Source organism: Akebia trifoliata, chromosome 14, assembly GCF_017979445.1.
Source record: "Akebia trifoliata isolate Shusen 1 chromosome 14, ASM1797944v1, whole genome shotgun sequence".
Taxonomy (NCBI): Eukaryota; Viridiplantae; Streptophyta; class Magnoliopsida; order Ranunculales; family Lardizabalaceae; genus Akebia; species Akebia trifoliata.
In genome coordinates this window covers 28,474,468-28,489,054 of record NC_141388.1, presented here as the reverse complement: position 1 = coordinate 28,489,054, position 14,587 = coordinate 28,474,468, and the positions used below count along the sequence as shown (strand labels likewise).

At 35.1% G+C, this 14,587-nt stretch overlaps 1 protein-coding gene across 3 annotated transcripts in view; it reads right to left on the bottom strand.

Annotated features, from left to right (window-relative positions):
- Window positions 1–14,587, bottom strand: part of LOC147386668 (xanthine dehydrogenase 1-like) — a 40,867-nt gene that overhangs the window by 22,571 nt on the left and 3,709 nt on the right. For 2 of the 3 annotated variants that reach the window (XM_086423911.1, XM_086423912.1), the window contains exons 3-9: window positions 13,430–13,538; window positions 11,030–12,538; window positions 8,032–8,274; window positions 7,170–7,484; window positions 5,472–5,711; window positions 1,988–2,272; window positions 1,659–1,880 (exon numbers count right to left, since the gene is read on the bottom strand). In XM_086423911.1, the coding sequence (XP_086280037.1) occupies window positions 1,659–1,880; window positions 1,988–2,272; window positions 5,472–5,711; window positions 7,170–7,484; window positions 8,032–8,274; window positions 11,030–12,538; window positions 13,430–13,538 (2,923 nt within the window). The remainder of the gene's footprint in view (window positions 1–1,658; window positions 1,881–1,987; window positions 2,273–5,471; window positions 5,712–7,169; window positions 7,485–8,031; window positions 8,275–11,029; window positions 12,539–13,429; window positions 13,539–14,587) is intronic. The other variant, XM_086423913.1, reaches the window with a different exon arrangement.

The following is a 14,587-nucleotide window of genomic DNA, read 5'->3' as shown; positions in this document are numbered from 1 at the left end:
AGTTAATGATCATTAATAGTCAAAAAAGAATGACCTACTTGATTTGGCCCGTTTCTTAAGGCCTTGGTCAATGGCCAACTTGAGCCGGAAAACAATTACCCAAACTGTAGTAGAAGTTGGCCATAGAATCAAGATCTAATGGTGAGGGATTTCACACTGGTGAAGTATTAGAATAATCGTATTTTGACTGAAATGTTCACATCAGTCGTGACCCTCAACTCTTTATTATTTGATGTTATATTATGAACAATTATTTCTTCAGATTTCTAATTGTGTCTCAATTTCCTATTAGGTTTTATGATATCAATGTTCAATTATTTTTAATTATTAGTTGAATATCAAACATGCATGATTTACAAATTCCTAGAATGTTTAAAATGCATATAAGGTGTTATTATTTAGAATTGTAAGATTCCCCTACTGGGTAACGTTATTCACCCCTACGACATCACGAATTTCTAGCATACCTGGTTTAGGTGATCCTTCCGAAGAGGTTCAGTACCATGGTCTTATAGATGATCAGTCCAAGCTTCTAGGAGTAGAACATGGGTACTACTAGTGAGTCTTGAACTAGAGTTAAGTTTAAGTCTTCTACTGTCATTTTCTTATGTAACTACGAACACAGTATTATGTCGTTACTGTTTTATGTATAGGTATGTTGATATTTGATGATACATATATGTTTTATTAGGCAATGATCAGGTATAACATATAGTTATTTATTTGTCGTTTAAGTCTATTTATTGATTATCATGATATGAGTTATATATCATGCCTCTGGATTCAACTTGGGAATCATGGGGATTCGGGTTGAGTTTTTAGGGCGTGACAGGTCTTCCTATTGATTCCTTCTTAGTTCATCGGCAGAGTATGACATTGTGGGATTTTGGTTTCAGGAGGAACTTTAATGATTGGGAAGTAAAGGTGGTGACTTCTGTGACGAGTTGTGTGGTGAATGCTCCTTTGAGACTAAAGAAGAATGATTGTAGAGTTGGGATTGGCAATTAGAATGGAATCTTCTGATTCAACTTCTTTTATGCTTCCTTTTGCATACCTCTCAAATTCCTGTTGCTGCGAGTTGGGGTCTAAAAGTCTCGTCAAACAATATCTATTAACATTTTTCTTAATTTATCACCTATTGAATCTACTCCTACATTTTCTCAAATGCGTTTATTTTATTCTATCTTTCTTAATCCTCCCACTCATCAACCTCATAATTCACATTTCTACCATTCTCAATCTATTAACATGATGCTTCTTTACCATCCAACATTTAGCTCCATAAAGCATAGCTGGTCTTACTACCATCTTATAAAGTTTTCCTTTTAATTTGACAAACATGTGTCGGTCACATAGCTTTCCAGAAGCACAGCCCCACATCAACCATCCAGCTTTAATTTTATGGGTAACTTCCACCTCCAATAGCAATTGAAATAGCTACTCCCATCCAGAAAATACACATCCAAATCTCGACAAGCTCAGTCATGAAAATACCATGATGACCCTTAGTAGAATATGTCCTATGTATATTGTCCATTCAACATATTTGATAAGGAAATTCCCAATGCCACTTACTAGACATCATCTTATACTAGTACGGCTTCATTGAAATACTTACGGAGAGAGAGAGAGAGAGAGAAGCTTCATTGAAACATTACCTGGTTCATAAACTTTACTGTGAAGGAGATGCCAAACTTTGTAGGAACCATAGAAATTCCACGCTTCTTCCACCGATTGTGCAAATTAAACTGGTCAACATCCTTACGAGCCTTCAAAAATTCACAAGATGATTTCAATTCATCCCAAAGACGGGCCAGTGTACAGTGCTGAAGTTGTTGACCATAATGCAATATTGATCCCTCATTTTGAAAATTGATCTCCTGCAAATAAATTCATGTGCATATAAGTTAATATATTCCTAATAGTAACGAAATGATTAAAAACCACTGCCAAAACAGAAAAAAAAACTGTGTTGTTATCAATTTACTCTTATCTCTTCAGGGCTCTTATTAAGTTCCATAGAAACTCTTTGGATCCAGTTTTCAGTAATAAGCATGCCCTGAGGCCCACCAAATCCCCGGAATGCTGTGTTACTTGGGATATTAGTATAACAAACTCTTCCTCTAACTCTGACATTCGGGATCTCATAGACATTATCTGAATGAAACATGGCACGCTCAAGGATTGCAAGAGACAGGTCCAGTGAATTTCCAGCATTATTGTAGATTTCAAGATCCAACGCCAACAACTTTCCTTCATTTGTGAATCCAACCTAGAACAAGTAATTTACCCATTACTTTGAGCCTCCAATGAACAGAAGCTAAGTAAATGTAGCATGTAGCTATAAAAAGGATAGTGATAACTAACAGTAGCAAATTAACATTCAAAACAATTATTCTTACATGACAACATTGGTCTTCACCCCCATAAACAATATGTCATTTCTCGTTCAATAGTGGAAATAAAAGGTTATAACTTATAACCCATGCTTTCATAAACAACTGACAAGAATTTAATTTCCAAATGTCCAGTAGGAGTGTTTTTTTTTTTTTTTTGGTTTAAATACCACTAAGAAAAGAGTGGTAAAACTAAGAAACAATCTCCTGGTCAATGCAACAAGATAGCCCCACCAGAGGATGCATATGTATTGATTTACTAGTTATTTACAACCAATACTCCAAACATTGCAAATACTGATAGTTGGTGGAAAAAAGGGTGTACTTGTGTTTTCCCTTAATTTAAGTGTTTATTGTTTTTCCTTATTTCTGGAAGTGCAATATGGTCACTCATGTTATATTTTTATATATAAGTGAGGGTTGTGTAAAACAAACTTTCCTCAGAATTTCACCCATTCATTTTTCATTCCAAAACTAACCCTACCAAGATTTCAATTTTGTATCAGAGCCAGCACCATGTCTCGGATTCAAATACCGGAAAGAGTGACTTGGGTAAGGGCTACCTGGGGGCCCAAAAAGAAAGTCACCACAAAGTGGACACCAAGGGCAACCTGGGGAAAAAGACTAAATGGGAGGGGGGGCAGGGGCGGGGAGTGTGGAAAGAAAGGTACCAGAGTAAAAGCCGACATAGAGTAGGTTATGGCGGAAGTCGACTATGGAGAGTGGTGGTATGTTATGACCCCAAAGAAATATGGGCTTAATTTTCAGTACCACTAACACCCAGGTATTTTGGGCGTTGGCATATTGGTTGGGTTCGTATCATTTGGTATCAAAATGAAGGTATGACCTTTTTTATCTCTTCTTTCTTTAATGAACAATGCTCGTGAATGGTGGTGAGTGAATAGTACTATGTGAACAGGGTTGAGTAAATAGTGCCAATGATCGTAAACTACTAAGTGAACAGTGCTCAATGAACAATATTTCGTGAACGGTATCATGAGTTTTTATGCAAAAACTAAAATGTAAAAAACAAAAAACAAAAACGAGTTGAGACAGAACATGGTTGTTTGAACACTATTATGTTTTTCACTCTTGTTTCTGGCCATGTGTTGACTCCAGGGGGTTTGTGAAGAAAGTGTTGTTATTATATGCAAGCAACCCTTATTAGGTTAGTTGATACGTCTTTGAGGGCTAGCTGAGGCTAAGTTGTGTAAATCAGTAATATAGTGAGATAGATTTGTGTAAACCGAAGGTGTAGTGTGGCTAAATTGTGGAAATCAAGCGAAGTCACATTGATTCGCAGTGATCAAACATGTCCAGAAGATAATAATATAGACAAAGTTTTGAATACTTCTATGTCCCATGGTAGTTTTTCCCTTAATGATAGGATCATTAGACAACCCTAACCCTAGTCTTTAGACTACAACCATAAAATTGAATGACTCAAATTACCTAGAGTGGTTGCAATCAACTTGTATGCTTGTAGGAGGAATGACCAAACTAGGCAACACAACTAGAAGAATAAGTGAACCAGAAATACTAAGCTCCATATATGACAGGTGGGAGGCTACGAATCAGACTATAATGTCTTAGCTCCTAAAAACTATAAATCAGCAAAGGATTCCTATTCCTCTAAACAGAAAATGAGATTTGGGATGTAGTTACTCAAACTTCATCATAGGTTCAGAACTTATCTAGGGCGTATAAATGCAACTAAGACATTTCTCATCACCATTAGTCGGCGTTATTAACTTGTTTATGCATTCACCTAGGATAACTCATCTCAAGGCTTCTTATAGGATACTTCATATCTAAAATCATCACCAGGTAGAGGTTTATTGTTCTACAATCATAAAAATATGAGGATAGAGGCATTCACAAATGCAGATTCAGCTAGACCAATTAAAAATCGCCGATCTACATCAGGCCACTGTACATTTTTTGTTAGTAAACTTGCAATGTAGAGGAGTAAGAAGCATATCATGGTTGCAAGATCTAGTACTGAGGCAAGTATCGTTATGGCACATGACATATGTAAAGATTATTTGATTGAGAATGGTTTTATCAGAATTTGGTTTTGATGTAAGAGTATTTGGTTGAGAATGGTCTTATCAGAACATAGTTTTGATACACCAAGTCCAATGAGCCCTTATTGTGATAATAAGGCTGCAATCAATATCACAGATGATCCAATTCAACATGATAGAACTAAACATAAAGAGATTGATAGACATTTTATTAGAAAAAAAATTAAAAATTAAAAAGTAAAGACGGGTCAAATCTGTACACCATTTGTGAAGTCAAAAGACCAAATTGTGTATATCTTCACCAAAGGCATTTCCAAGGATACTTTCTGTGGGATGTTATACAAATTGGGCAAGTCAAATATCTATGCACCAACTTGAGGAGTGTTGGAATTTGAAAAAAGAAGGGGCATACTTGTCATTTTCCTTTATTTGTCTTTATTGTATTTTCTTTATTTCTAGAAGGGCTATATGGTCACTCCAATCATATTTAATACATAAGTGAGGAGTTGTGTAAAGAATCATAATATTCTCCAGAATCTCTCCTATTCGTTTTCTTCACTAGAATTTAAACCCTTCAACTATAAAGACTGAATTTCTATTTGGCTTTTGAAAAAGGGATGGAATGTAAATATTTGAGACTGGATTTTATGCTCCAGAATAGCCATAAGCATCCCTGGTTCCCAAGATAAAATTGTGACTAATTATTGCACCCTCGCTATTTTCCAAATGAGAGTGTTTAAAACATGACAAGTCAATGTAAAAAATATGGGATACAGGGGCCAATTTCAAACCAAAAATGTAAGAAAGGAGAAGAAATTTATGGAGAGACCCTCAATATTTTCAAAGATGAACATTTTACTTACCATCAACATTTGTGTAAGATGCTAAGTTGATTAACATCTACATACACAGGGATCACACATACACGCACTTACAGGAAACCATATAGTTTCCAAAATTATACAGTTTATAGACTCTGTACTGCAATCCAACTTCACCCGAAATCTTTGGGACAAGGCATCAATATAATTCAGTTAAGAATTAGTACCTTGTACTTTCCAAGAAAGCTATGACGTTGCCCAGATATCATCATGTCAACATCCCGGTCTAATGTGATTTTCACAGGTCGATTCAAAAGATAAGATGGTACAGCAGCCGCAGCAGCAATGAAAGCTGATCTTGTCTCTTTCCCACCAAATCCACCACCAATTCGTTTGGTCTTGCAAACAATTTTTGACATTGGAAGTCCAAGAACATGAGACACGTATTTCTGGTGCTTTTGAGGGGCCTGCATTCAAAGAGAACATATATATAAGAGCATATCAGGCAAGAAAAACATATTGTACAACCAAGCTTGTCCTGATAACTACTAGACATTGTTCATTTTCTTTCTTTGTACAACGCAAATGCTAGCATTACTATGTGCCACTGTTTCCCATGCTGATGTCATTAGTGAAAAGCATTGAGAAGATTTTTGTGGGATGATAAGGAATTTTTATCATTCAAGGGGGGGGGGGGGGGGGGTCAATCATAGCCCATAAAAATTTACAAGAGGTGTGTGTAGTAAGAGGTTGAATAATCAAGTCCAAATTTGATTTAGAGGGAGGAAAATGAAGTGGGTCCCACACGGAAACTTCTTTAGTTAATGAGAGGTCCACATGGGTAGCTTGGGCTTTGCAAATGATAATGGGAAGCTTTATTTGTTGGGATGTCTGATTGTTAGTAGAGTTGATGAATAAAAAAAATTGCAGCTTGCTATTTTCTCTTTCTTGGATGTATGAATCCTAGGAGTGATTCCTAGGATCATATCGTATGACATCAATAGATTTATCTTATCTTCTTCTTCTTCACCCTTATTCTTCTTCCCATTTCCTACTTCAACATACCCGAAACCCTATAAATCTTTTCTTACTACCTTTACTAGTTTAAATCACACAAATACATATTTCTTATTTCATCTAGAATTATACATCAAACAACGGCTTGGTAATACAGAATTCCAAGCAAAGTGCATTCACCAAATTCTGATTTAGAGGGAGGAAAATGAAGTGGGTCCCACACGGAAGCTTCTTTAGTTAATGAGAGGTCCACGTGGGTAGTTTGGGCATTGCAAATGATAATGGGAAGCTTTATTTGTTGGGATGTCTGATTTTTAGTAGAGTTGATGAATAAAAAAAATTGCAGCTTGCTATTTTCTCTCTTGGATGTATGAATCCTAGGAGTGATTCCTAGGATCATATCGTATGACATCAATAGATTTATCTTATCTTCTTCTTCTTCACCCTTATTCTTCTTCCCATTTCCTACTTCAACATACCCGAAACCCTATAAACCACATTCTCATTAACATCAACATTAAAGATTAAATGTATAAGATTCTCAACCAAAATACCACTATGCAACCAACATCAGCTAGACTTATAAACCAAAACAATAAAAAAAATTGCTTACTAATACATAACAAAACAGTAAATGCAGAAACATGTTATTCAACATTTGCACAATGCGAGATGGCAGCAAAATTTCATTTTCACATACCAGGATAGCATAATGGAACACTCTTGGACAAGTTTAAAAAAAACAGGAAGACAATGGATAATAGCAAACTAACAAGGAACCACGAAAACCAATCCATCCTAAGAAGTGAGACAACACTTATCAAACATAGGATGAAACATTGGTAAATCATTAAACTAACAAAATTAATGCTAGCAGAATGTCAGATGCTCAAAGAGGTGTAACCTACTTGAGTAGATGAAATCATATGAACTTCATTACCACGATCCATTGTCCATATCAGACTGCTGTGGGTCTCCAAATAGAAATGCTCTTGACCACCTACATGAACCTCCCCTTCTATAATTTTATGACATGCATCTGATCTGAAACAGATCTCCACATCCCCTTTAGTCATGCATCTTTCAGTATTAGGATGAAAACTGTTAGATTTGAGGGCATCCTCTATGGATAGAACCGCGGGAAGCTCTTCATACTGAATGTGAACTTTACTGGCTGCTAACTTTGCATTTTCATGCGTATCAGCGACAACCACCCCTATAACCTGGATAAAATAAACCAAAAGTCCCTTTCTAAAATCTGTAAAAGAAGATTGTCCAAGAATTGGAATAGGTTAAATTACACTTTGACCCCTGTGGTTTGGCATAACTCTATGTCGACCCCCGAACGTTTTCACAATTGCACTTACCTCCCCTCTCACATACGGTGTTAAAATTTGGATGTTATTTTACTATTTTACCCTCTTATTTTCTTCTTTTTTTTATACAAAAAAAAAATTACATTTTAAAAAAACTATAAAAATGTCCGTGTCTAAATGGGTTCATGCATTAGGGGACACTACATACGGACATTTTTATAGTTTTTTTTAAATGAAATTTTTTTTGTATAAAAAAAATAAAAATAAATAAGAGGGTAAAATAGTAATATAACATCTGAATATTAACACCGTTTGTGTGAGAGGGCAGGTAAGTGCAAGTGTCAAAACATTAGGGGGTCAACATAGAATTATGCCAAACCACAGGGGTGAAAGTGTAATTTACCCATTGTAATAATAGTGAACAAGAAAAAACAAGAATATGAAAAGCTCTAACCTGACCAACACAGGTGACAAACTGTGAAGCAAATAGCTCTTCATCGACAATGACAGGACCGACATCATTACCTCCAGGCACATCTTTAGAGAGAAATAATCCTGCAAACCCAGATGACGATTTTGCTCCGGAATCATCAATAGACAGTATACGGGCATGAGGCTTTCTGCTCAATACTAAAGCAGCATGTAAACCATTTGGAGGCATCGGTGTATCGTCCACATACTCTGCCTCCCCAGTAACCTTGACATAGAACATCAACAACATAAGCCAAGAAAGGAACTACTGCCAGACTAATTATAACTTACACATTGTTCGTAACAGCCACCATGTTCAAATTTTATAGAAGATAATTCTACTCACACATTCCGTGATGGACTAGACTACAAGCATGGCTACACATTAACATTAGTTTATGAAGGACTGTCCATTTTGTTATGAGTATAGGATTAGGATTATAATGAAAACCCCTGTAAGCATACAAGGAGGTCAAGGAGACCTACCTACAAGAAGAGAGCAACAAAAAAGAAGGAACAGACCAATCAAGCAATTCTTCATATGTGTGCAATGATTGTGCAAACTTCAATGAATTAGTGCATGCACGTCTCTCTAATTCATAATGCACATATGCATTTGTGCTCATCACTGGTGCTTAAGACAGATGCATTATGTATGAATTTAAGTCCAATAGTAAAGGTAATCAAAGATACCAAACAATGAAAGTATGTTGGATATGAATTTACAATTATCAGACTAAATAGCTTCACCTCAAACAAGTAAAAAAAAAATGGTATATTGTGAGAAACTTTTTCGGACTTATCTCAACTATATATATTATTGAAAAGAGAGGGGAGGAGAGGAAAGACAAAGTTAGAGGGGTATTAGGTAAAAGATGAAAGATTGTAAAATAGGAGGAATATTATTGAAAAGGAAAGAGGGAAGGAGGACTGGAAAGACAATAAAGTTGAAGGGGTGAAGAAGAAAAGCAATAAAGTGGAGGTAGTGTGGACCCCACTCCACTATAGCTAGAGTGGACATTTATACCCCATGACTCTAGCTGGAGTGGAACGCACAATTGTGTTTTATGAAAATAATTTTGTAGGTGGCATGTGCCATGTGCATACACGCATGTACTACAAAAACTAATTTTTTAAATTTTATATAATTATTTTTAAAATTTTAATCTGATAATATAAGTCATTATGTTATATTATCATATACATAATTTAAATATTAAGTAAGGGATTTTGTAGATAACATAATAAAAATGATATTTATATAATTTTAGTAAACTAAACTAACGTAATTCTAAAAATCGTGGGATTGTAAAAATTTTAATTTTGACAAAAATGCTCTTAATAATAATAAAATTAAACGATATGTGGGGGTGGGTGTTTTAGGTACAAATGCACATGCATTTAAAAAAAAAAAAACAGGATTTATGCTTGATGCATATTTTTATAATTATTTTAAAAAAATTTAAATAAATAATCTATTTTATACCATATTTTAACATTTTATATATTCTAAGGATCTTTTGTAATTTAAAATATTAACTAAGGTAATTTTGTAGATAACATAGTAAAAAATGATTTATAGATATTTTAAAATTTTAAACAAATAATCTAATTTATATGATACTTTAACACTCAATATCTGATAATGGTGTTTTTGTGATTTAAAATATTAACTGAGGTAATTTTGTATTTTAAATCGGAGTTTTATCATGAAATCTAAAGGTAATTTTGTATTTAAATCAAGGTTTTTAAAATGGATGGCTATGGAACTCCAAAATTTAAAATTAAAATTTAACGGTGAAAAATAACCTTTTTTTTCTTAAGTACATAGAATTTTTTCCTCTACATCCTTGTGGCATCAGATCATGTTTTTGGATGCCACAAGGTGAGCTCAATGACCCTTAGCAAGATTTGAAATCTTTTTAAATTAGTAATGCTATATTTACTCATTGTTTTAAAGAATCGTGATATTACAATTAGAGAGTGGCCATTGGCACCCCAACTTTTACTTGTTACACTCAAATTAAAATAAAAATAAATAAATCAATGGTTGAGAATAAGTAAATGTTGGGTGCCTAAAGAAACTCTCTCGTTTTTTTTAGATTTCTATTTGTTAGATTTAGGATTTTATATTATCTTATATGAGCCTAACCCTAATTGTAAACAACAGCTGAAGTTGTTTGAATTTGTTATAATGCTTTGTAATGTTGAGGTAATAACTTGAACCAAATTTTTGTAATGTTCAAATGGTGTGTTTTAATCTTTAAATGGGATGATAAATAATTTAATAAATTGAGGTGTAATAAGTATACTTAGGGTGCCAATAGTAGCTCTCTAATAATTATCAACTTTTGAAATGTTCAAATGGTGTGTTTTAATCTTTAATTGGGGTGTGATAAATAATTTAATAAATTGGGGTGTAATAAGTAAAGTTGGGGTGCTAATAGTAGCTCTTTATACGTTAAGTGGAGTGCCAATAGTAGCTTTTTTATTGGGGTGTAATAAAACTATTGACAGGTGGGGTGGAGGTGGCCAACACATGTAAGTTGAGTGCTTACAAAACAAAACAAAAGCAAAAAAATTGAGCTGTTTGCGCCATTTTATATAAAGTGTATATATATATATATATGTGTGTGTGTGTGTGTGTGTGTGTGTGTGTGTGTGTGTGTGTGTGCGTGTGTGTAAGTATATATGTATGTATGTATGCATATGTCATTACAAGGAAGTTTATCTTTCCAATAAAGATTTTAGCTCTGTACCAGAGAGATTGTGTAATTTACTGCTCATGAATAAAGTAAGATGGGAGATAAAAGACAATTCTCTTTAAAACGTAAAAACTTCACTGAGAAAATTAACATATATGAATCGGAACAAGAATGTAGATCAACATCAAAATTATCATAAGAGATTGCATGATATAACTGATGATATTTATAGAAGTGCTTTTTTGGGGTGTTGGTGCTTGTTTTGGAAAAACATGCCTGAAGTCTTGCTGAGAGATGAACCTCGGGAGACCCCACAGCTGTCCCTTGTTTAATAACTTCATAATTCTGACTTGCACTGGAGGGTGGTCTGCAAAAAGGCTGTATTGCTGACATATGGGACAATGGTAGGTTTTTTGTGAAAGATTGTGCGCCATCCATCTGATGAGAAACCCACACATAAAATTTGAAAAAGAAACTTGATGTTAAGGATTTACGGAACTCAACCATCCCACCCGGTGCATTTTCGTTGATCAAAACGTCTTCCTCCAAAACTCCCAATGCACCTTTCAGAAGATCTTGATCCCAACATTTTCCTATAATATAACGTTCCATTTTCGACGCCAAAAGAGAAACGGGGGCCACCCCACCATAAACAACAGATGCATCTGCAACGGCCCACCTTCCATCACTCTCTTCAAGAAAAACACGCATTCCAGCATTTACAATTGCAATATCATCGTCCCTTCGGTGAGCTTGCTTGAATTCTTTCACATACTCAAAAGGCCTAGTCCATGGCAGAAGAACCGAGAGTAAAATTTCATTGCTCGCCAGATCCACCTTACGGTACCCTAAGAAGAAATCCTTCGCGGCAGTGATTCTGACATTTCCTTTGCAATCAATAATTTGAAACTTTGCTCCTGCGGCCATCCAAAGTGGGTTCAAGTCTGATATTGGACTTGCAGTGCAAATATTCCCACCAACAGAAGCAACATTTCTGATTTGTTTCCCAGCAAACCATTTTAATTGTTCAATAAAGGCCCTACAAGATGAAGTTTCATGCGAAGCACGCTCTGATACAACCTTTTTAAAAACATTTAGAAGATCTGTCAGCCTTACAGCAGCACCGATCTCCAACCCATCATCATTCACACCTAAAGCATTAAGTTCAGGTACATGAGCAACAGAAACTAAGACTTGATATTGAATCCTCTTCAACCTCATTTCAATTCCTACTTCAGTACTACCAACCAATAGTTTTGCATCAGGATGTCTTGACTTCACGTCTAATACATGTTGAAGCTTTAGGGGACGATACCACTTAAGTCCACCAAATCCACTCAAATTTAAATGCATTAACTTCCTCAACAGAAGCTCTGGAGGGAAAATAAGCTCTTTTTCAATGTATGAGCTTCCATCAACTTCACTATAAGAAATAAGTTTGTGCTTATTTCCACAAGTTTTAATTTCTTCGGAAGTATTATTGTCGTCTACAACCTTTGATCCACATGAACATGGCTTCCCCGTGGAAGGGCAAACAAACTCACCTTCTTGAAGGCTTCCCGGATGTTTATTAGTGTATAAGGCATCATCAGTTTTGGCAAAAACACGAAACGCATCAACAATTGGCCTGTAACCTGTGCACCGACATAAATTTCCAGAAAGGCTTTCTTCAATCTGCTCTTCATTGGGTGCTGTTGGACTTGACCTCAGTAATGCATACATGGACATAACAAAACCAGGAGTACAGTATCCACATTGTGAACCATGAGAACTAGCTAAGGATTCCTGCACACAGTTCAAATTGTAAACATGCTTGAGAATTCTATAACACGTGTAATCAAACTACAGTAGCCCTAAGAAGAAGTATGATTTCTTAAGAACAAATAGATATTTGATTTACTACATGTGAGACTCAATGCATAACAGCATTAAAATTAAGCATAGATGCAAAAGAAATTTGAAGAAAGGTCTTACTACACCCAACCTCAATCCTGAAATGAACATTAACATAATGATTAAAGCTTGTTAAGCGCCTAACTGTGCCATAGATCATCCACAAAGTTTTAAAATCAGGAGACAAATCCCAAAACCAGTATGAGAAGACTTATACAGTCAGTATAATCCATCACTCCATATTTATACATGTTGCTCATCGTGATACTGTCCACCATGAGTACTGTTCATCGAGGTGCTTTCTTTGGGGAGAGTAAATGCATCTTCTTTGTTAGGGAAGTGTGGTCACACTTCCTATCCTTGTTTCACACATTCCTAAATCAATTTTAGTGTTTTCCAAAATTAGCAGACCTTGCAAGAATAGGTTGTTATGAGACCATGCAAGCATAGGAGATACCCGAAGGGACACAACATTTAATGTTGGTCTCTAACGCCCTTTGATGTAAGTTGGGCAATCTGGAAGGAAAGAAACAGTGTAATCTTGAAGGAAGAGAAGCATTCTCTCAAAGATGTAATCATTAGTATTTTGAGATTTTTATTCTTTTTGTGCAAGTTATTTATTAAGTGCATTCATTTTGAGGATCTGTTATTTAGATGGGATCTCGTGTAAGGCAGCTATTTAGGTTTTATTGTCTCTTGTGTTTTAGGTAGGTCTTCTTGACCTCCTCCTCTTTTCAGTAATAAATACATTTACATAAATCAAAACAAAACAAAAAACACCACCTGGACTGGGTGCAAACCACGTCGATGGTTCCCAATGCCCTCCACTGTAATTATGTGCATCCCTTCTACAGAATACAAAGGAGCTAAACATGCATTGACTGCATAATGCCTGCAACCCAAAAGCATTTAAAATGTTGAAAGTTTTTCAATTGGCGTCAATGCTAAGGTTTCAAGCCTATAAGATAAAAATTGCATCCATCAAATGAAACAAAATTATATGAAAGAAGACAAAAATAAAAAGGTGACTCAGATTCATAGAATATGGATACAAGTGAGACAATCGAGAATTTCAAACGTAAAATTTATTCGTTCTTCGATGGTGAACCAAATAGATGGAACAGGTTGGAATTATAAATGTTAAAGGTGAAAAAATGACATTAATAGTCCAATTTGATGTGATCATCAACAGGGGACAGTATATGAACACTTGTGTTATCTTATTTCTAACATTTGAGAGAAGTTCCTTATGTTGCAGTGAAGTGACAGGCTGATAGCATTGTAATTCCAATAAGTAGGTAATGAGCAGCATTTCGAAATATGTGGATATCAGTTGTGGATCACTTAAGTAAATAGGGTATAAGTTACTCAAGTTGGTTCAAATAGGGAGAATACAGCGACATCTTCTGAGAGACATACAGGCGGGGTTAGAGGAACAGGTTTCCTTCCTCTCCATCATACTCGTCTTCCTCTAGGAAGATTCTCAGTTTTGAGAGATCACAGTTGTGTGCGAATACTACTAGAGCATTTGTTGAACATGCAGAGAGAACTTCTAAATTACAGTAAATCAGGATTAGTTCACCATAAAGATTGAGAGCTGTTATTGGCACCCCAACTTTTACTTATTACACTCCAATTTATTAAATTATTTATCGCACCCCAATTAAAAATTAGAACGCATTCTTCAAACGCTACAATGGTTTGGCTCAAATTATAATCTCAACAAACTTATCAAAAAAAATTATAATCTCAAAATTACAAATAAACATTATAACACTCGTTGAAAAAATTTCAGTAGTTGTTTACAATTATGATCAGCCTCATAGAGAATTTCAAACCCCAGAAGAAAACATCTAACAAAAAAGAAAACAAGAGAGTTTCTATCGGCACCCCAACTTTTACTTATCTCAACCATTCACTTATTTTCTTTATTGTTATTGG